General features: G+C 41.4%; 1 protein-coding gene across 1 annotated transcript in view; it reads right to left on the reverse strand.

The window, feature by feature from the left end:
• LOC308627529 (tRNA (32-2'-O)-methyltransferase regulator THADA-like) overlaps window positions 1-23,408 on the reverse strand; it is a gene marked incomplete at its 5' end in the record, with an annotated part of 186,029 nt that overhangs the window by 13,884 nt on the left and 148,737 nt on the right. The window contains one exon of the mRNA XM_081253798.1: window positions 17,774-17,868. Coding sequence (XP_081109924.1) covers window positions 17,774-17,868 — 95 coding nt within the window. The remainder of the gene's footprint in view (window positions 1-17,773; window positions 17,869-23,408) is intronic.

Below are 23,408 nucleotides of genomic sequence, written 5' to 3' on the forward strand. Positions count from 1 at the left end.
CTGAGCCCATGTGCCTGGACCCATGCTCCACAACAAGAGAAGCCACCGCAACGAGAAGCCTGCGCACCTCAACGAAGAGTAGTCCCTGCTCGCCGCAACTAGAGAAAGCCCGCGCACGGCAACTAAGACGTGATGCAGCCAAAAATAATTAATTAATCAATCAATCAATTAATTAATTAAAGATGGGCACTGAGGCTGCCCAGAGGTGCCTGCCTGGGAGAGGAAAGGTCAGGGCAGGTGCTCAGGGGAGTTGGGAGAGAGTAGACAGGAGAGACCTGCGAACAGGTTCGCTGAATTAATGTGTCAATAGAGGAGCAGCAGGGGAGGTTAGGTCGGAGCCACAAGCTAGGAAACTATCAGATGACATTCATGTAGGCACTTTCTCCAAACTGCTGCTTAGAAAAAATGTTCTTGGTTCTGCAGCAAGACCCAACGAGGTGTCCTAAAGCAGAGTTTCTCAAACTTGAGTGAGCATCAGAACCACCTGGAGGGCTTGTTAAATCACAGACTGCTGCCTGGGCCTCACCCCCGAAGTTTCTGATTCAGGAGGGTGGGGGTGGGGGCTGAAAATTTGCATTTCTAACAAACTCCCAGGTGCTGCTGCTGCTGGGCCACGTACTTCAAAATCACTGCCCTCAGGGGATGGTTCTTTTTTTTTAAGTAATTTAAAATTTTAATTAATTAATTAATTAATTAATTTTTGGCTGCGTTGTGTCTTCGTTGCTGTGCGCGGGCTTTCTCTAGTTGTGGTGAACGGTGGCTACTCTTCGTTGTGGTGCACGGGCTTCTCATTGCAGTGGCTTCTCTTGTTGTGGAGCACAGGCTCTAGGCGCCCGGGCTTCAGTAGTTGTGGCACACGGGCTCAGTAGTTGTGGCTCGTGGGCTCTAGAGTGCAGACTCAGTAGTTGTGGTGCATGGGCTTAGTTGCTCCGCAGCATGTGGGATCTTCCCGGACCAGGGCTCGAACCCATGTCCCCTGCATTGGCAGGTGGATTCTTAACCACTGCAAAACCAGGGAAGTCCTAGGTGATGGTTTTAATAAAACCATCCATGCCTCAATCCCACCCTTGTAGATTCTGATTCGGTTGGTTTGGAGTTGGTCGCAGACATCTGGAGTTTTTTTTTTTTTTTAATATTTATTTATTTATTGGGTGTGTCCGGTCTTAGCTGCAGGCATGAGGGATCTCTCCTTGCGGTGCACAGGCTTCTCTCTAGTTGTGGTGCATGGGCTCTAGAGCGCGCGTGGGCTTAGTTGCCCTGCGGCATATGGGATCTTAGTTCCCCGACCAGGGATTGAACCCATGTCCCCTGCATTGGAAGGCGGATTCTTAACCACTGCACCACCAGGGAAGTCCCAACATCTGGAGTCTTAAGAAGCCAACAGGTAATTCTGCTCTGTGCCCCAGCTGAGAACCACACTCCTCAGCTATGACTTTCATAGGGGCTCACGGGATTTTTGGGATGGGCAGTAGGGGTTGCAGTTCCAAAGGGCACAGCTGATTCCAGCCCAGTACTTCACTATAGTGAAGAACTAGAAAGTTCACTGCCCCCCATTTTCTCTTACCAATAAAAACATCAAAGGAGGGGAAACCCCCAAGAATTCAAAAGAATGAATAAAGTCTATAAAGGCCCCTTGCAGGCAGGCCTTTGATACTGGCTCATTATATACAGGTTCTGTTCGAGGGCTAGGGTGTAGCAGTGAATTAGAAAGACCAGGCTCTGCTCTCATGGAGTTCCCATTTAGATGTGGACCACAGAACAACCTCTGTCCCTCTGCCAGAGTGAGGGGGTCTCTGGGCAGAACAGGAGGTTGGGATTAGAAACATGAGCAGCAGCAGTGACTAAAAAGGATGTATTGCTTTCCTCTCTAGCATAGCAGTTTCTCAGCCCAGGAGGTACGTTAAATTTATCTGGAGAGTTTTAGAAAAACACTTATGTCAGGGGACACTTGACTGCATCTCTGGGGCGAGCCTGGTTTCAAGGTGACCCAGGTGATTCTATTGTTCAGCTGAGGTCACAGCTACTGTTTTATGGGCTCTGCACCCCACAGCAGGTAGAGCTCACCAAGTGGATCTCACAACCAGGATTTCTTCCTAGTGAAGCACAGTTTTGTGTCCTGCCCTACCAAACGCATTTCAAAGTTGAGATCAACACCGAGTACTTGTTTCCATTTTTGTGAGTGCCTGCTGTCCGCAAGATACAAAAAAAAACTCAAGTTAGTTCTTTGATGGCACTTAGTTCTTCTTCAGTCTGAGGTCTGGCAACCCTCTTGTCTAGAAGATAACTTTTCTACTTGCAATTTCAATTTTGCTGGCTTTGGGTTGCCTCCTTTCTATCTTTCCTGGAAAGTCGAGTGTTCCAGTGAAAGAATCAAGTCCCTCCCCTTTACTGGCCCCATCTTATTTTTCATTAATTAGATGATTTTTATAAACGCTTGTTAATTGGAGTTTTTTCCCAGCCCTCCTTGTTTGGAATATCTTTGGATTTTCCCAACAGTGTAGTCATTTTAGTCACCCAAGTATGTGTGACTGATTCTAAACATCCAATTTGATTTCACTTTTGAAATTAACTTCTTTTTTTCTTCTTTAGAGCAAGCATATTTCTAGCCTTCAAAGGAATGGCTTATTGGCTGGATTCACTTGGAAAGACAATACCTCCTGCTGTGCTATGTCCCGGTTCAATGGAGAAATAATTCTCAAGTTTGGAATTCAAGAATCAATCAAATATCAAAAACAATGTGACAAGCTGGTATAAGTTGCCAACATTTTACTTTGTAAAGAAAGGATGTTAAAAACCTACCATCTATTATTTCATGAAAGAAAGGCTATCTGAACACCAAAAAAGTCATAGATTCCTAGTGTCATCATAAAGGACAATTCTTTTTAAAAATGTGGTTTAAAAAAAATTTGCTATAGTTGTCATTTTGCTATAGTTTTATTGTGAAAATATCACCAGGGAGCAGCATTAGGGAACTGCAGCTTTGGAGAAGTTGATCAAGTTTCCTGAGGTTGATGTGTTTGGAGAACATGCCCAGCCTGAACAGAGGTGTCCTAGAGAGGAATGAAGGGACTTTGCCGAGTCCCTCAGGACAGCGAGTAGAGTGTCTGTGAGAAGGAGCAAAGTGGTCCATTCACACAATTCCCTCTGGGAATCTCAGATGTGTTATTTTAGCAGTTTTAGTTCTTTGGCGAGGTGCAGATTTCAGTGTTATGTCTGCAACCTGAACAGTGATTGCTAAATTAACTGGATTTCAAAGCTGCCATTCTCTAACCAACCAAGGTAGGGCGCTAACATCAACCCAGGCTGCTGAAAGAGGATTTAAAAAGCAGCACTACCTAGAGCATGGTCAGCTCCTAGTTCCCAAATCCTGTTCTATTATTTAGGGAAGTCAGTCTCCTCCCCAAAGGAGGAACACAGCCCCAAAGGGCAGGCCCATGGGGCATTTATCTTTGATTTTCTGAGCTACAGGTTTGTTAAAAAAAAAAAAAAAAAAAATCAACGTAATCTTAAAAGATTCACGTTAATCTAAATAGCTTTGACAAGAGCATTCTGGAAAACAATGTGGATGATATCATTACCACATAATTATGGATATAGTGGAGTTTCACCATAAGAGCATTTAATTTAGGTGAATTTAACTCTAAGTACTCGGCAAACAGAGAGAAAGAGATTGAAAAATAACAATTAAAAGAGAGAGGGCAGTTTCACCTGACATTCCAATCACCAAGCATAACCCCAGGATGGTGGCTGCGCTGTTACCTTAGACGAGTGGCTCTCAAACTTCGGCGCACTCACCTCCAGAGCTCCTGATTCAGTAGGTCTGGGACAGGGCCCCCCAAATCACACTTCTAACAAATCCTAGGCGATGCTGCTGCTGGTGCAGGGACCACACTTTAAGAACCACTACTTCAGACCATCTGAGATCATCTGTGCTTCTCATAGTATAAACATCTTGCCATGCCGAACGTGTATAATTCTAGTGTTTAATGGTATTTGTTTTTGTACACCATGGCCCCTAATCATATGTCAACCCCTTCATCTAGTGCTCAACCAAAGAGCTCCTGAATATTATATAGTTCCTGGCCTTCGCTGTTAATGTCACGAACCAAGATAGCCTGACTGCTTTGTGCTGAGCTGGCCAAAATAAAAGGGGCCAGAGGGAGTAAGTGTACAGGCCCAAACTGACAAGAGTTTTCTTGGCCCCAGCAGAGATGGTTATGGGAGAAGCTAAAACCCCAGTAATCACAGCAAACGTGTTCTACTTGTAAGTAGCAATCAGAATCCATAAAGGGGGAAGGATTCACCTCAGGACTGAAAGGACCAACAAAACAGAAAAAAAAAATAGTTTCACTGCTATGGAGTAAGACACTTACTGTGGATACCATGTAAATGGCAATGATATTGATTGTGCCACTATGGTGGTCACTTGCCACTGACTGAGCCTCAGAAGAATGTTCTGTTTTCTGCTTGACCTTGCACATGCTGTTCCCTCTGGCTTGAATGAATAACTGAACAAATGAATTTCTCTTTCATATATTGTAATGGTTCTGAATTCTCTGATACCATTTGGTCAAGAAAATTTTGTAGAAATTTCCCCTATCCTCCCCCGCCTCAGAATCTCTACCCTTCTTAAAGAAGTAGAGAGTGAGGAAATACGAAGCAGATTTTACTTTTAAGGCATAATGAAAGGGCCAATTTTTTCTGTTTCAAAGATCTGTAGCTCTGGTTAGAGAGATCTGTAATCAGATCCAACAAAAGTTCTTATCTGGAACAGTTGATAAACTGGTTCTAAAAATAATCACAGATGATAATTCGTACACTCGTGAATGTTAATGTCCTGTTACGCAATTTCTCAGTTAAAAAAAACTGTATTTGGAGAGAAAAGGAAACCATAGGAACTACAACAACAACAACAACAAATCAACTGATCTAATAAATCTTGGCTTCTCCTTATCGAAGGGAAATTCCGTTCTTCTATTTAATCCTCTGCCCCTCCCAGTGAACTGTAATCCAGACCCGAGGGGCCCTTCCAGTTACAAACATGTACAATGACCTAGTGGAAGGGTTTGGAGACTAACTTTGTCTAGAGAAGTGCCCTGAACTGGTACTAGTTGTTTATTTCTTGCCTACTTTTTTTTTTTTTTGCGGTACGCGGGCCTCTCACTGTTGTGGCCTCTACCGTTGCGGAGCACAGGCTCCGGACGCGCAGGCTCAGCGGCCATGGCTCACGGGCCCAGCCACTCCACGGCATGTGGGATCTTCCCGGACCGGGGCACGGACCCGTGTCCCCTGCATCGGCAGGCGGACTCTCAACCACTGCGCCACCAGGGAAGCCCTCTTGCCTACTTTTGTTTCTAGGTCTCTGGACTCCTAGGTCTCTAGGTCTCATGCCCGGCTTTCATAGGTATGGTGCCTGACACGCACCCCTTTGAAAACATTCCCCCCTTTCCCTTGTCCCAGCCTATTCTCAAAGTATTTTTTAAGCACAGAATTCCTTATCTGCTGTTGAGGAAGAAGGAAGAGTTTCTGAGAATACTATTTGAAGGACTCTCTAGTCAACCCATAAAATAGGCACAGTCCCAGTGGCTTGGACAACACGGAGTCAGAAGAGCTCTGAAAGGATTTGGGTAGGCTAAAAATGAGCTCATCAGGCACTGGGTGGGACCAGCAGTTTTTACTTCTCGCCTCCACCCATCGTCCCATCCCTGCTTCTGCCCAACACTGGGAGGAAGTCAGGAAATACTTGTGGATAAACACATGACAACCCAAAGACACAAACATAAAATTACTTCTAAGTAATACACTGCTTTGGATTCTTTGTCAGCGAATTGCTCCTAAGGACAAGACTGGGCAATCAGAAACTTCCTTATCATCATACCTTAGACATCCCTGTTTAATTTAACCTTTTCCCCACAAAGGACCTCAGGCTTCTCTTCCACCCTTAGGCAATGAGATACAGTGTGAAATCAACTTGAGAGTCTTGGTAGCTGGCTGGGAAGACTCCTTTAAATAACTGGGGCTTACCTCTGTTGTCTCACCTGTAATGAGAGACTAGGACCACTGATCTCAGTCCCTTGCCAGCACTACAGTTTACAGTTCTGGGAGAAACAGACTCTAAGACTGAAGAGGTTCCTGGCACCACTGGACTACATCAATGTCTCTGGGAATGATGCTACAAGGTACAGTATAGCTGGCAAACCCAAGAGAGTCTGGCTGGACTGCAAATGCTACTTAATGTGAAGTCTGGCCCCAGCCAGGGAGGACTTAAGTAAATTCTGCCAGATGGGCAATGGAGGTGAGTCTGGGAGTAAGCATACCTGGCCATGGGACCAGCAGAAGCTCTGTCTCCTCCTCTGGATGAGATGACCATTCATTTCTTTGTTCTTGCTATCAATATTATTTCCTAATAGCTGCTTTTCTTACAGTGTTGGATTTTTCCTTTTGTGTTACTTTTCATGGAGTTTTTACAATTTTTTTCATGGGACCTTCACCTCAATCCTCTGAGGGTATTATCCCCACTTTACAATTGAGGAACTAAGAGGTTTCAAAACAAAGTGATGAAAGTGATTTCTGCTTTAGCCCATGAAAGTTTAACTGCTACAGAAATTGCCCTTTGCCATAAACAACTAGAAAACTAGACAAATGTATGAAACTATCGTTTTTAAACATCAGACATGAGTAGTATGTTTCCTTGAGAGAAGGAAACAAACAAAGTAGGCCTTATAGTTGCCCTGGACTACTACCTAGAGGCAACTTCCATGCTCCAGCACAGAGAGGGGGAACCCAGAGCCCAGAGATCTTGCTGAGCCAGAACAACTGGATATTCATATGAAAAAAAAAATTAAAAAGAGAACTTTGACCTTATCTCATGACATACACGAAAATTAGCTTAAAGTGGACCATGGATCTAAACGTAAAACCTTAAATAGCAAACTTTAGAAGGAAACCTGGGACTTCTCTGGCGGTCCAGTGGTTAAGACGCCACGCTTCCAATGAAGAGGGCGGGGGTTCAATCCCTGGTCGGGGAACTAAGATCCCACATGCCGTGTGGCATGGCCAAAAAAAAGAAAAAAAGACAAAACAAACTTTAGAAGAAAACCTGAGAGAACATCATTGTGACCTTAGGACAGGCAAAGACTTCTTTACTAGGGCACAAAAAGCATAAGACACAGAGAAAAAATGGATAAATCAGACTTCATCAAAATTAAAAACAGTTGCTCTTCAAAAGACATTGTTAAGAAAAAAGACAAGCAACAGATAGGTAGAAAATCTTTAACAAATGTTTGTATAAAATACGTATATCCGGAACACAGAACTCTCACAACTCAGTAATAAGAAAAACACAATTTAAAAAAGAAATGCATGAGAGATTTGAATAGACACTTTACCAAGAAAGATATATGTATGGCAAATACGGTACATGAAAAGGTGCTCAGCATAACTGGTCATTAGGGAAATGCAAATTAAAATCACAGTGAGACACCGCTACACATGTACCAGAATGGCTAAAATTAACAAGAGGGGCAATACCACGTCTAGATGAGGATGCAGAATAACTGGACCTCTCATACATTGTTGCTGGGAATGCAAAGTGGTAAGGCCCTGTGGAAAACAGTTTGGCAGCTTCTTATTACCTAAAGAATCCTTATCATATGACCTAGTAATTCCTTTCCTAGGTTTTACTTATGAAGGATAAAAACATATGGCCACACAAATATTTCTATGCTCAGAGCTGCATTATTCACAATTTCCAAAAAGTGGAAGTGCCAAAATGTATTTCAACTGGTGAATTAATATAAACAACACATGCATATAATGGAATACTACTCAGCAAGAAAAAGTCATGACTCACATCACATTAATAAAGGACAAAAATTATACGATCATCTCATTAGATGCAGAAAAAGAATTTGACAAAATCCAACACTCTTTTATGATAAAAACACTCAACAAGCAAGAAACAGAAGGGACTTCTTCAACCTGATAAAGGGCATCTATGAAAAACCCACAGCTAACACCATATTTAATAGTGAAAGACTAAAAGCTCTCCTCCTAAGATCAGGAACAAGGCACTTCCATTCAACATTGTACTGGAAATTCTAGCCAGGGTGATTAGGCAAGAAAAATAAATAAAAGGCATCCAGATTGGAGAGGAAGAAGTAAAACCTATCACTATTGCACAGGACATGATCTCATATACAGAAAGTTCTAAGTCCACAAAAACAGACAAACAAATAAGCAAAAGTAAGTTCAATAAGGTCATGGGATAAAAGATTAATATACAAATATCAACTATAGTTCTGTGTAGTAGCAACGAACAATCCAAAATTGAAATTAAGAAAATAATTCCATTTACAACAGCATCAAAAATAATAAAATAGGAATAAATTATTTAACAAAAGATGTTCATGAGGTGTACAATGAAAATTACAAAACATCACTGAAAAAAATTGAAGACCTAAATAAATGGAAGGGCACCCTGTGTTCTGATCTGAATATCTGAAGATATAATATTATTATAGTGACAATACTCCTCAAATTGAACTACAGATTTAACATAATACCTATCAAAATCCTAACTGACTTTTCTTTTTCCAGAAATTGACAAGCTGAACCTAAAACCTGAATGAAAATGTAAGGACTCAGCCAAAACGATCTTGAAAACAAAGAACAAAGTTGGAGGACTCACACATCCTGATTTCAAGTTATCATAAAGCAATGATAATCAAGACAGTGTGGTCCTGGTATAAGGACAGACATACAGATCAATGAAATAGAACTGAGAGTCCAGAAAATCCATGTATTTATGGTCACTTGATTTTCTGACTGACCAAGGTGCCAAGACAATTCAATGGGGAAAGGTGAAGTCTTTTAAACAAAGAGTGCCGGGACAAATGGATAGTCACATGCAAAAGGATGCGGCTGGACCTGTACCTCACACCAAATACAAAAATTAACTCAAAATGGCTCAGAAACCGAAAAGTTAAGACATAAAACTATTAAATTCTTAAGAAGAAAATGTATACAAGTCTTTGTGACCTCGGATTAGGCAACAGTTTCTTAGATATGACATTAAAAGCATAAGCAACAAAAGAAAAAACAGGTTGGACTTCATCAAAACTAAAAATTTTTGTACATTAACACAAAAGTCAAAAGTCAGTGCACAGAATGGGAGAAAATATTTGCAAATCGTATATCTGATAAGGAATTAATATCCAGAATATATAAAGAATTCTTACAACTCAAGAATGAAAAGACAGGGCTTCCCTGGTGGCGCAGTGGTTGAGAGTACGCCTGCTGATGCAGGGGACACAGGTTCATGCCCCGGTCCGGGAGGATCCCACATGCCGCGGAGAGGCTGGGCCCGTGAGCCATGGCCGCTGAGCCTGCGCGTGCGGAGCCTGTGCTCCGCAACAGGAGAGGCCACAACAGTGAGAGGCCCGGCGTACCGCAAAAAAAAAAAAAGAATGAAAAGACAAACAACCCAGAGGATCAGAACAGACATTTCTCTAAAGAAGGTGTACAAAATGGCTCATTAGCATTAGAAAAGATTCCCAACATCATTAGCCATTAGGGAAATGCAAATCAAAAGCACAATGAGGGCTTCCGTGGTGGCTCAGTGGTTGAGAGTCTGCCTGCCGATGCAGGGGACACGGGTTCGTGCCCCGGTCCGGGAAGATCCCACATGCCGCAGAGCGGCTGGGCCCGTGAGCCATGGCCGCTGAGCCTGCGCGTTCGGAGCTCCGCAACGGGAGAGGCCGCAACAGTGAGAGGCCCGCGTATCGCAATAAATAAATAAGTAAATTAAAAAAAAAAAAAAGCACAATGAAATACTACTTTATACCACTAGGATGGCTATAATCAATAGATGGACAATAACAAGTATTGTCAGGGATGTGGAGAAATTGGAAACCTCATACATTGCCAGTGGGAACGTAAAGTGGTGCAGTCTCTTTGGGAAAAGTTTGGCAATTCCTCAAAAAGTTAAACTTAGCGTTGGCACATGGCCCAGCAGTTCTACTCCTAGGTAAATACCCAGCAGAACTGAAAGCATATATCCCCACAAAAGCCTGTCCATGGATCTTCATAGCATTATTATTCATAACAGCCAAAAAGTGTAAACAATCCAAACGTCCATCAACTGATGAAACATAACATGGTATATCTAACAATGGAACGTCATTCAGTCATAAAAAAAGAAAAGACTCATGCTACAAAATGGATGAACCTTGAAAACTTTAAGTGAGAGAATCCAGACACAAAAGGCTATATGTTGTATGATTCCATTTACATGAAATATCTAGAATAAGCTTTCAAAAACATCTTGCTTAACTAATTTAACTGACATGGGAAACTAGTTTCAGATTATCTGTGAGGACTGGGGTTAGAGTGGGGCAAGACAGGAACACATAGAAAACTGAAATCACGGATGTTCTGAGACCCCAGCTGCCCACTGGAAGAGTATTTGACTCCTGGGGTGGAAATGTGAGTACGAAGGTTTCATGACATGGTTCTGTTACAGATCCAGACACTTGGCCCAACTCTCAACACTATTAACTCTGGTCACAGAAATGGGCAGTGGACCAGGAGCCAGGAAAGCTTGACTTTTTCACTAACCAGGTGTATGACCTTGGGCAAGTCACTTAATTGTTACAGTTTCCACTCTACTTACTGATGAAATGATCTCTAAACTCTAAAATTCTAAGAATTGTGGGCCACTGTACTCAGCACTGGGCTTGGAATTAACAAGGGATCAATACCACATCAACCTAGCAATCTAATAACACATCCTGTATTATTCTTTCTGAATGGTAGCTAGGAATCATCTGCTCATTTTAGGAGTTCACTGTTCCCTGGGAAAGAGACCTTTGGCAAAAGCAACAGTTCAGATGACAGTCCCAGTGTTTCGGAGAAAGGCAACTAATTTATTGATAACAAAGCCTATTTTTTTTTTTGAAATTTCATAGCTGCAGACCCATAAATACAAAGTCCCTAGAAGACTCTAAAGATATGTTCTCAATTCCCTTTTATCTCCCACCCAGAGCTGAGAGAATAGCATCAACTGTGTCATATTAAACACATCTGCATCCAACACCGATAAAAGTGCATGACCGCGGGAACAGATAAGAATTGTTTTCAATTTGTTCAGATGGGATTGGTTAAATTTAACCTAATTAGACCAAATAATCAAAGCAGGTGTTTGTAAGTTGCCAATGTTTTTATTCTCTGTAATTGTTTGGCTATATGTCCCAGGAACTTAGGTAAAGGAAGTTATATGTCAAAAAAAACCCATTGACCTTATATTTATTCTTGTCACACATATATTATTCATGTTCAAGGCAGTACAAATACAAGGCATCACTGAATACTTCTCACAGATTTTTACCATTTAACCACCATCAACATCTAAGCTGGCCTTTGGGAGGGCTTATGTTACCGAACTTCCATGATATAAACACAAGCAGTAAAAAATGAGAGCCTGTCTTCTAATCTTGTACTGATCTACAAGGCACACTGACTTGGCATTCAGACTATTTAGGGATCCTGACTTCATGCTCACAAGCTGGTCACTTTTAAGGCATTTAGAAGAAAAATAATAACAATAATAAAAGTTACATTCTAGTTAAAACAAAATGTTTATTGCACTTGGCAGAATGATGAGATCCGAACTATAAATGCCAACTAACAAAGAAACCACAAAATGCGGTCACCAGCCGCCTGGTATTAGGAAGTCTTTCATGCAGTGGCTGTGGGTCCACTTTCAAAGGGGAAAAGGGCAGGTAGCTGCCCGGGAGCGTTAAGCTTTCTCTTTCTAGTAACTAGCCCTGGGTACGCTCTCATATTATTCCACACACCCCGGAGACGGGAGATAGCAGTGCAGGCAAGAAAGTCCCCATAAAAGCATGTGATCGCGAAGCTACTGGAAAGGGGGACCCCTCCCTGAGGCCTGGGGATTCTGCAGCAGGGGCAGAAGCCCGGGATGCTGAATCAACATAGGGGTCTAAGGCACCATCCCCGAGACAAGGAGTGGTTTTCCTAACTCAGGCCTGAGTGTGCTGCGGGACCACGGTGGAGGCGGCTGGAGGGCTCGGGCTCTGCTCTCTTACTATACAAGTGACGTCGGGCAGTTCTCTCTGCTCCTCAGTTCCCTCACGTCTAAAATGAAGAACCACCAGTACCTCCTTCACTAATGTGTGCAAAATGCTTGGCACAGTGCTTGGCATGGAGTTAAATGCTCAGTACATGTTGGCCATAATTATTATGATCCCTACAAGGGAGATGATACTGAAAGTAATGCTTCCTAAAAATTAGAATATAATGGGCCTCCTATATACATTTCAGGGGTAGGGAAGCAGTCTTTTGAGATCACTTACACGATGTGGGTAGGATGGACAAATCCTTCTCCACCTAAAACACTTTTTGGAAACTGTTATTATGTCCTTTCTTTATTTCATTGGGAATAACTAATCCTCTTCAAGATTCACATTTTAATATGTAACATAATTACAAAAGAAAGAACGGGGTTACATAAAATTAGTAAAATGGAGACTAGGAAAGGAAAAATCCACTCATAAACCCACCAAGAGAACTTAAACTGAAAGTCAGACAGTGCAAATAGGTAAGATATTTGTTTAAACACTTGGTAAAAGAAAATGTTCAATTCAGTAGCTGTGAAAAACACAAATTTAAGGGGTGTGGGCATAAGAGAGAAATAGAAAGTCCACCTCTCAGAAAAAAGGGAGTAAATATTTAGTCAAGTCTCAGATAGTATTTCAGTAAACAGATATTTCAATGGAAAATTTCCAACTTGTGAGCAAATAATTTAAGATGGGTTTAAAATGAGAATGAAAGCTCTCCATTTCCCTGTCCCTGCCCAGACCTGTAACGCAGCCTCTGAGTCCTTGGAGCAGTTAGGCTCTTTCTTCCTCATCCCCCCAACTCCAACTGGAGACTATAATTTTCTTTCTAGCAGGAAACTGATATATACTAATGATGACAGCTGGATTCAGAAGAGGAAAAAGAATACAGGGGACAGAGAGTCCTTGTGGGTTTAAATCACTTTAAAACTCAAAACAAAACCCCCAGATTTGGAATTTTTAAAACCTAGTTAATGGCTAAGGAAACCTCAAATGATTGGGAAGTACTAAGATAAAAGTCTGAATTACACAAAACACATCATTATCTTAAGCTGTTCTAATCATCTTCTCTGCCTTTCCCCTTCACTGGTTTTCTCATTGTTTATGCCCCCAGCCCTTCAATGTTCTAAGACATTTTAGAGGTAGAAATAGCCTTCCAAGGTCACTTACGGAATAGTGTTTGAGAGGAGACAGGCAGATCCTCCTCCGTCCAAAAAAGTTTCCCAGAAATTGACATTACTTCTTTTCTTTTGGAACAATTAATCTCCTTTAAGATTCATATTTAGATACAGTTACTGTTGAAATACATGTATATACACACATATGAATAAAACAGAATTATGTTATGTAAAATTAGTAAAATGGAAAATAAGAGGAAGAAATCTCCCTAAAATCACACCATGCTAAAACAACTATTTTCAGCATTGTACTGCCTTTAACTCTAGTCCTCCACTTCGGACCCCCCATCTCCCAAACCCTCAATAATGGTTATGACAATGCCCTGACATTCCATGAATGCATTTACAGTTACATTCTTTTTCCGGGGCAAAGGAACCTGGCTCCATTAAGGATCCTAAGACTCCTTTAAGGATGGGGGCACAGAAAATGCCACTCTGTCTTAAAAACCACGTGACCCTACCCTCTGTCTTATATCCTCCGATAATCTCTTTTGTCTACAGGGTCAAGTTAGACTTTGGACCATGACTCCCTCCTTGACCGAGTTCCCGCCTCCCAGCCTCACTTCTAGTCACACCTCCTGTCCTTGAACCCAACACTGTAATCGCACTGTCCCAGTTCTTTGAAAGCTGTGCTGACGTGAGCCTCTGTGGCTGCAGACATGCTCCTTCCTCTGTCTATAATACCCACCTGTCCTTTGCCCATCTGGTGAATTTCTACTCATCTTCAAAACTCTGCTCAACCACCTCCTCCTCTATGAAGGCTTCCCTGTCCTCCCAAGTAGAAACGACCTTTCATTCTTTAGTGCCTCCGATGTATCCCATACACACTTCCTTTATAGCATCTGTAATCCCTTTTTGGACCTACTTATAAGCCCCAAACATATCATATGTCTCTCCAGATGTAGGTGCTTAACTTGTCTGACGTTAGCATGTCATGTCTGATGAACAAAAAAAATTAATGAACAATAACCACAAGATGATCCTTTTCTGGATCAGTCAGAGGGGCAGGAGCATCCCTAATCAAGTGGATTCCAAAGTGGATTCTTGACATTCCATGCCAGGTATGCTTCAGTGTTTTCCTAGGAAAGCAGGCATTTCTTCTTTCTTGAAAATGTTTAAGAACATGAGGAGAGTTGTAAATGTGAGGGATTGACCATAACTCTGCCAGGCTGCAGGAAACTGGATTAGATGCATAGTTTCCAGCCAGTGATAATTATAACGATGATAATAATATTAATGGTAGCTAAAATTTATTGAGCACTTACTCTGTGCCATGCAAAGTACATTCTTTACATAGGACTTTACATGTGTTAGTTGACAACCACTCTAAGGTATAGATCCTATTATATCCCCAGTTACAATTGAGGAAAAGTGTCTCAAAGAGGTTAAATGACTTGCCTAAGGTCACGAAAGCTAGTAAATGGCAGACCTGGGATTCAAACCTAGGGATCTAGCTTTAAAGCCTTTGTGGTGTACTCCCTACTCTGAGCTCTGCGAGCTTTAGAGGTAGATAGATGTGTATTTACAAACATATACACATAATATATACATTTGACTTGAATTTGGAAAATGAATTTACATGTGATTGATGCATGAGTTTAAATAAGATTTGTATCTTGATGACACCTGTTACTATTCTAAAAACTGAGGAAAATTCTGCATTTCAATCAACCAGTTAATAACAAATCCATTTAACGCAGGCCTACTACTTGCTTAGTTGGGGGACACAGGACCTAACCACGATCCATTCTTTCAAGGCATTTACAAGGTAAAACTGTCACGACAATACTTAGAAATCATACTGAAATCTACATGTCCAGGTAAGTGATCACCTTGTTTGGTGATACACTTAGCTATTGCTCAAACTGCCTTTGGAAATAATTTATGAAACACACAAGAATCGATTTAATTATTTTAAGCTCACAGTTTACTTTTATCCTAAACAGTGCTATCTACCTTAACTGCCATTTTATTTGACATTTGGTTAGTTCTAAATATCTAATTCATCCTCAAAGGAGGAAAATTTGCTACCGCTATTTGTGTGGATGTAGTATATGAATACATACAGTCATACAGAAGACACACATATATATATCCTGTGGCTTACGAGGGCAATTCCCAAAGGACTGGAAAAAATCAGTGCTTGTCCAATAGGAATATATGAGCCATATATGTAATTTTTGATTTTCTGATAGCCACATTTTAAAAAGAAACAGATGAAATTAACTTTAATAATACTTTTTTTTTTTTTTTTTTGCTGTAGCCTCTCCCGTTGCGGAGCACAGGCTCCGGACACACCAGCTCAGCGGCCATGGCTCATGGGCCCAGCCGCTCTGCGGCATGTGGGATCCTCCCGGACCGGGGCACGAACCCGTGTCCCCTGCATCGGCAGGCGGACTCTCAACCACTGCACCACCAGGGAAGCCCTAATAATACTTTTAATTTAAACAAATATATCAAAAATATTATCATTCCAATGTGTAATCAATGTAAAAATTATTGAGAAATTTAACCTTTTTTTATACTAAGTCTTCGAAATTTGGTGTGTATTTTATTCTTATAGAACACCTCATCTTTGATCAGCCATATCTCAGTTGTTCAAGAGCCGCATGTGGTTAGTGACTGCCATACTGGAGAGTACAGGATTAAATATTTAGAGCTATAGCTGTCATGTTAGAAAAAGAGTAAAAGTGCCCCACCCCTTGCATATCTTACTCTGCAAAGTAATGACTCTAAGAGGTATAATACATTGATGCAAGTGAAATACTGTTGAGTAATAAACAACAGCTTGTGATCACATTTAATTGGGGCACAAACGCTAAATAATGCAAGAGTTGTGGAAAGGATGATTCCAAAAGGCCGAAGTCATCTTCATGGAGGAACCTAGCTCATCAGTAAAGGACAGGCAATTGGAGAAGAAAGAAGGGTATTTTACAACATTCAAGTGTTAAACCCTTCCAGACAAGAAATAATGGTACGAATACACCAAGAAACACTTAGTTCAGAGAAACCTAATGATTATAGTCAACCACACAACTATGATAGGAACCCAGTGAATGGATTTGTAAGTAGTGAGCCACTCTTTCACGGACAAGGCTCTCTAGACATTAAGCAGAGAAGTATTACTAAGCGACATGAAATTTGGAACTGAAATACAAAAATGGTAGAAACCCCACATGATTTACTTGGTAACACCTGATTCATAATCTCTTTATATAACATCTCTGGACCCCAGTTAACTCAAGTGTAAAATAAAGTGGACGCAACCCTGAGGTCCCTTATAGCTTGGGTGACCTGTGATTTATTGTGCAAACCTGGACACTTTCAAGAGTAAAAGGGGCACTATTAATAATTATGCTGGGATAAGAGGTATAAACTAGAAGCGTTTCACAGCCATAAAACTATGTGATCCTCTTCTACCAAAAGGATGCAACAGCTACCCCTATGCAGGGACATGGAGCTGATCAAAGTCCAGGTGTGTTCTTATTACCTCTGCATGGCCACAGGGGCCTTGTGGGCTAATATGCATTGATACGAGTGAGGCAGCTTCGCACCTCCCCCCCAAAGCATTTTAAATTGGTTTGAATTTGGGAACAGGGTTCCATATGGACAGAGCTGGACTCTGACAGCCTGAATATATTTACTGAAGACAACAAATCATTGACAGACTAAACGTAACAGAGGAAAGGCCTGGCCTGCTTGTACTCAGAATCTGACTTTGTAATTGTAGCCTCCTTTAGACAGGCCTAATCAATTAGAAGAGGCTGATTTTAACCAGTTGCAGGCTCATTACCCTGCATTCCAGTTTGTGTTGATGAAAATCAGTTTCAGTCTGTGGCCTGGAACTCATGTACAGCACTTCCTGAGGCCTCTTATATAAACACATCAAAACATTTTTTTATTTGGAGCTGCCCTTCTCCCTTTTAAGAAAACCACTTTGTGAATCATGATGAAAATAGAACAATTGCATGTGGATCTGGGGCCCATACCAGGAAACATACATGACACCAAGGAACACATATAAAGTCAGAGCTCAAGGTAGCGAGGGGTGGATTTGAGACTGAGTCTCAAATATCCAGGCTCCAGCATCAAATGAGTCCACTCGGCTATCTCCACAAAATGAAACAGAATGAACTCTGAGTTATTGAAAATGATGACCTTTCAAAGAAAATGTATGAAATAGGAAAGAGCCAAGGTCTCAGAAATACAGAGGGTATCGAGTAGAGTCCAGACTCTTCCCTGAATGACCAAATAGAAAACAAACTTGCAACTAAACAAGGACAAGTTTCCTTGGGAAGCTTCTATGAGGAAACCATACGACACTATGTTTAATTTTGATATGTGGTTAGTCCTGCAAAAGTAGAAGGTGGGGGAGTGCGTGGTAGAGCCGCTCAAAACCCTCCCTACATTTCAAAGACCTGTAATCATTCCAAAATATGATACAAATATGACTCATACCTGGCCGGTTGTCTTTTGAGGGTTTGTCAAGACAGCAAGTCAACAGGAAGAGAATATCAATATACACAGCTCTGGTCACCAAACATGGATTTTGCCTAGAAAAGAAAAGAACAGAAAATAAATCGATATTTTCTCTCTCTGAAGCCTGAGTCACAGAAAAGAGAAAATGGGTATTTTCTACCAGGCACGTGAGAGAGTTGTAATGAATGCTAAAAATGATGGACAGTCACCAATGGTGAGAACACACGAGCAAGTCAAGTGAGAAAATGAAATCCTAGTGCATATGGTGGAGGTTGGGGCTGTGAGTGTATGAAACAGAGAAAACTCTATGCTCTGGCTCCAAAGAAAATCAACTGAAAACAGACGACAACCAATATCTGATCCCAGTTATTTGGAAACAAGGGGGTAGGGGGAATACGACACCATTTTCTGTTATCTTCCTCTGAACTGGACAAATTTACGGGGAAAATCATTGGTTATGAATATCACTGATTTAGCATTTCGGAGGAGAATTGCACTCACATATGATAAACCATATTTACGGACTTAAAATAACCAGCTGAAAAAACAAACACGCGAAAAGCATTAACAAACGCTGCAACAGACATTCCTTTCCTGATAAATGAGATTTTTTTCTTCTTTCAATAAATGGAGCAGCTCTTTTTTACGCTTTGAACCACACGCTGGAAAAAGTAAGTGGGCTCCGATTTAGGGGGTCTAGATAAAAAAGAATGAAGACCTTCTTTTGAGTACAGCACTGAAAGCCCCCGGCTCTGAGCCTCAGTTCATATTGACCATGAAAAGGGCCCAAACCTCCTTGGTGCACTAAGAACTCAGGGCAAGCAGTAGAAACAGTAGGGACAGAAACAGTAGGGACAGATCTGGGTTTGAATGCTGGTTTTGCCACTTAGTATCTCTGTGACCTGAATCAGATTCCTGACGTGTACAACTGACACCTTAATCACCTCACCTCACGGTGAGTCACTGTCAGCATTGATGTGGTACATTCCCTGCCCTGCTCCCCTGCCTCCCACCTCAGATGAGGGAAGGGCACAAGTTCTGATTAGTATATTTCCATCTGGCTTGATCCCTCAATCCATCCTTCTCACTCCCTGTAAATTAACAGTTTTACCATTTCCCTAAAGTTTATACACACTCTGTCCTGAACTGCCCATATCCTAGGGATATGCGTGATTTGTATGAAAAGCAAATCAGACACTTTTAAGTTAAAACTGTCTTGTTTCAAGGTCTCCCCATTGGTGACCTGCCTCACTTCTGTCCCACTGACTTGCTTCACCTACAGTATTTGCTTGCTCCCCGACATAACTACTAGTTTATGTGTATACCTCACATTTGGCCTAATTTCATACCTACGCCTGGCTATTTTAAAAAATTAGTTTTAAAACACAGGTAACACATGCACATGGTATAAAAATAATTCAAACAGTACAAAAGGGTATGCAGTAAAAATAAAGTTCCTTTTCCATGCCTCCACCATCTACCCACATGTTCTATTCCCCTGAGGCAACCGCTATTACTACTTTCTACAGTATACCCTGCCAGACACATTCTATTCATTTACAAGCAGCTATCTATAGCTACCCACTTGTTTATTTTTATATAAGTAGTGGTTTACTACATACTAAGTTCTGAGTATTACTTTTTTTCCCGCTAATATATTTTAGATATATCATTCTATTAAAAACAGAGATTTGCCTTATTTGTTTAACTCTTTTTTTTTTTTGCGGTACGCAGGCCTCTCGCTGTTGTGGCCTCTCTCATTGCGGAGCACAGGCTCCGGACGCACAGGCTCAGCGGCCATGGCTCACGGGCCTAGCCGCTCCGCGGCATGTGGGATCTTCCCGGACCGGGGCATGAACCCGTGTCCCCTGCATCGGCAGGCGGACTCTCAACCACTGCGCCACCAGGGAAGCCCTCGCCTTATTTGTTAAATGGTTGTGAACTGCTCCATTTCATGGATGTACCTGTCCCCTACTGAAATAATTCAGATTGTTAAAGATACTTTGCTGAAAACGACGCTGCAATAAAGATATATGTACATGAGTTTTATGCATGTGAATGAGTACTCAAAAGAGAAATCCCTAAAAGCTGAATGCTGGATCAAGATATTTGCACATTTAAAATTTTGCTTGATTTTGATAAGATGCTCACCAAAGAGACTGTACCTATTTATACTTTCACCAACAGTGTGTAAGAATCCCACCCACCAACAAACTGACCAACACAGTAATTAAACTTTTAGACCGTTGCCAAGATAAGTGAAAAACAGTATCTCATTGTTTTAAGTCACAATTATTTTATTATAAGTGAGGTTGACCATCCCTTCATATGCTTCTCATATGAATTTCCTTTTCTGTGAACTATAATCAAATCTCCTGTCCATTATGTTATTGGTCTTTTCCTTATTGATTTGTAGGAGCTCTTCGTATATTAAGGAAATCTGCCCTTTGTCACATGTCTTGCAAATATGTTTTTGCAGTTTATCATCTGTCTTTTAACTTTATCTATAATATTTTTTTGCAATTCAAAAATGTTTAGTTTTATGCAGTCAAATATATCAATATTTTTATCTATGCCTTCTGGATTTTATGTCATGCTAACACTCTAATCCTTCTCCAACATAAATACAGATATATATTTTTTAATTTTCCCATATTTTCTTCTAGTACTTTACAGTTCCTTTTTTTGTTCTTGTTAACACTTTGATCTATTTGGAATTCCCCCTCCCCAAATGTTACCCTTATCTTTTGTCTTTATCCAATTTTCCCCAGGTCAGTCCATAACTTGACCTGTGAAGTTGAAAAGCCCACAGTCTATGAAAACTTCTTTAAAGATATTTCCAGTTCTGGCATTTCCACTGTTTAGCAGGTGGGATATCCTCCCCTCCCCCCAAAAAAATGGTCACTCAAGAAAGAAAGCAAGAAAACCTAATGCCAGGGGTTAATGAATTATCAGACATGAAGCACAGGGCTGAATAATAAATGGTCTGCAGATAGCAGGTGGAAGGCCTCCTGAGCATCCAGCTTTGAGCTAGGTGCTGAGAAGAGATGAACATGAAATGATTTCTGATCTCAGAGAGTTTTGTCTCATTATGGAGACAGAAACAAAGACAAACTTTGGGACAGGATGTAAGGAGTTAAGGGAAAGAACATATTAGGGTGGACTAGAGACATGGAAATGGATTTATGAAGATGTAATTCCAACTGGACTGTGAACGATGGGAAGAACTTAGATAGACAAAGTTGACAAGGAAGGGGATTTTGAGAGGGGGCAACAGATGTAGGAAGAAATGAGTTTGGCTTGTCCAGGGACCTGGAGAGACCAGCCCGGGAAGACAGAGAATGTATTGAGAAGGTGGAAACCAGAGTGAGGCAAGCCAGGCTTTCAGGAGGTGGGAAACTCCGTGCTAACTGGTGCTCCCTGGTGTGCTCCTTGCTCCATTTGGCCTCACAGAGTCATAGCTTCTCACCCTAGATGTTTTTCTGCTGGTGAAGCCATACGGAACCATAAAGGGAAGTTTTTGGGAAACTGGTATGACTTTCAAGTCTGGAGGAACTCAGGGGTCTCCCCGCCTACCCCTGACCCTACAGGGTTTCAAGCCTACTTTCCATGAGATTTTTAGCTAGGTTAATATATATTTTTAAATTTCTAAGTGAATAGGGAGGAAAGGCTGGCAATCTTTAAAGCCCCCTGCCAGGCTGAAGCATTCTGCATTTCTCTTGACCTGGCACAGGCTGCCGACCTTGCAGGCCTCCTGGGACACCGCAGGGACCACTCTGACTGCTCCCATAACTGTGAGGCTCTAGGCCAAGTCTAACGTAGTCTAACGAGATCATGGGAGGCTCCCTCAAAGGCTGCTGCTCTTGATTCCAGGAAACAGAGAGGATCTGGGGCTACAAAGGAGTCCATCCATGGCTTCTCCTTCGAAACTGACTCAGAGAGAAATTCTGGCCTGGAGTCCACTGTTCGAGGCTCCACCCTCGAGGACAGCCACAGCCTCAGCCTCAGCCTCAGCCTTAGAACATCGCTGTCTGGAATCAGAGTTGGGCTTCACTCTGAACTGGCTTCTAAGTCAGGAAAATAATTTTTTTTCTCTTTCTTTTTCTCTCCCTATTACTTGATGTTTGTTCTGACTTGGAAATGGTACACTGTGAGTTCAGGGTGAGCCAGAGGTTTGTTCTCGGTCTGTCAAGCCACTTAGATGATGGGAATAAAATCCTGGGAAAGAGCAAGCCAGCTGGACAGGAAACCAAGCCACAGGGTTTTGGTGGGTTTGGGGATTTTTTTTTCTTCCCCCAAATGGAAAAATCCTGGCATGGGGCATGGTATAATAAAGATTTAGAGTGTTCGAAAAAAGTCAGGAGTGGTCAGGGTCTAACAGATGGGCTGAAAAACAGCATAATAGTGGTTTTAGAAGGAGTAGCAGCAATCAGGTACTACGAGGACTAAGTTTACTATATAAAGTGAAATGAAGGGCTTGTTAAAACTCTTTCTTCCACTCTTCTTATCATTTGTCCCTTGACAAACACCCACCTGACAACCTGATCTCTGAACTTCATTAAACCTCCTGCCCTCTCTCCTGGAAGTTGGGAGAGGCAGAAGGCAGGGCAGAGACAGGAAGGCTTCCCAGACTCATCCACAATGGCCCTAGTGTCTAGAGGACAGCAGGAGCTCTTGGGAAGTCTGTGATAAATTATTCACTTCTCCTGTCCCTTCCGGAATCCCAGTGGCTGCAGAGCTTTTTAACTGCAGCCCATTCATTCAGAAAACATTTACTAAGAGGAAACTTGAGAGCCAGGAATAGTGCCAGGGTATGGAAATATGAAGATGAAATGCTTCAGTGACACAGTCACTGCCCTCAAGGAACTTAGAGTCCTGAATAGTGTTTTTCAAACTGTAGGTTATGACCCATTTTGTTAGTTATGAAATAAACTAGTAGGTGGTGACCAGCATAAGAGAAAGAAAGGAAGGAAGAGGAATGGGGGGATGGAGGAGGAAGGAGAGAGTTAGCTAGGGAAGGGAAGGAGGGAGAGATGAAGAGAATATAATCCCAGTACATCAAAGCAGTCAGGGTAAGCATCATTCTCTTAAATTGTTTGTTATACACAAGATTTCTATAAAATCCTTGCCCAGAATTTTTAATAAATTATCTTTGATATAAAAAATTTATAAAATGTAATAATTTTAAGTAAAAATATTGATTGATTTAGTCTAACTCCTTTCTTTTTCTTTTCCAGGTTGTAAGTCACCCTCTATTATACTGAATGGTATCAGTGGGGTATGCTTGATATCCAAAATGATGGTGGATATGTCAAATGCTAACATTCCCAAAATTGAATACTCTAATAAATCTTGAGTAAATTCCCTGTCTGTTGCATTTTTTTGGAAGACTGTTCATATGTTACATAGACAGTAAAATATCAAACTATACAAGATTTCATAGGTGTGTGTGTGTATGTGTGTATATATGTATATATATGTGTATATATACACACATATACACACATACACACACAGTACAAAGTCATCTGTAAAATGTATTTCTTGTTGTGAATGGCTGTCAGAAAACCTTGAAAGCCACTAGTTTAGTGACAGAAACACACAACCAATCATA

This window comes from Mesoplodon bidens (assembly GCF_964165515.1).
Source record: "Mesoplodon bidens genome assembly, chromosome: 14".
Lineage (NCBI taxonomy): Eukaryota > Metazoa > Chordata > Mammalia > Artiodactyla > Ziphiidae > Mesoplodon > Mesoplodon bidens.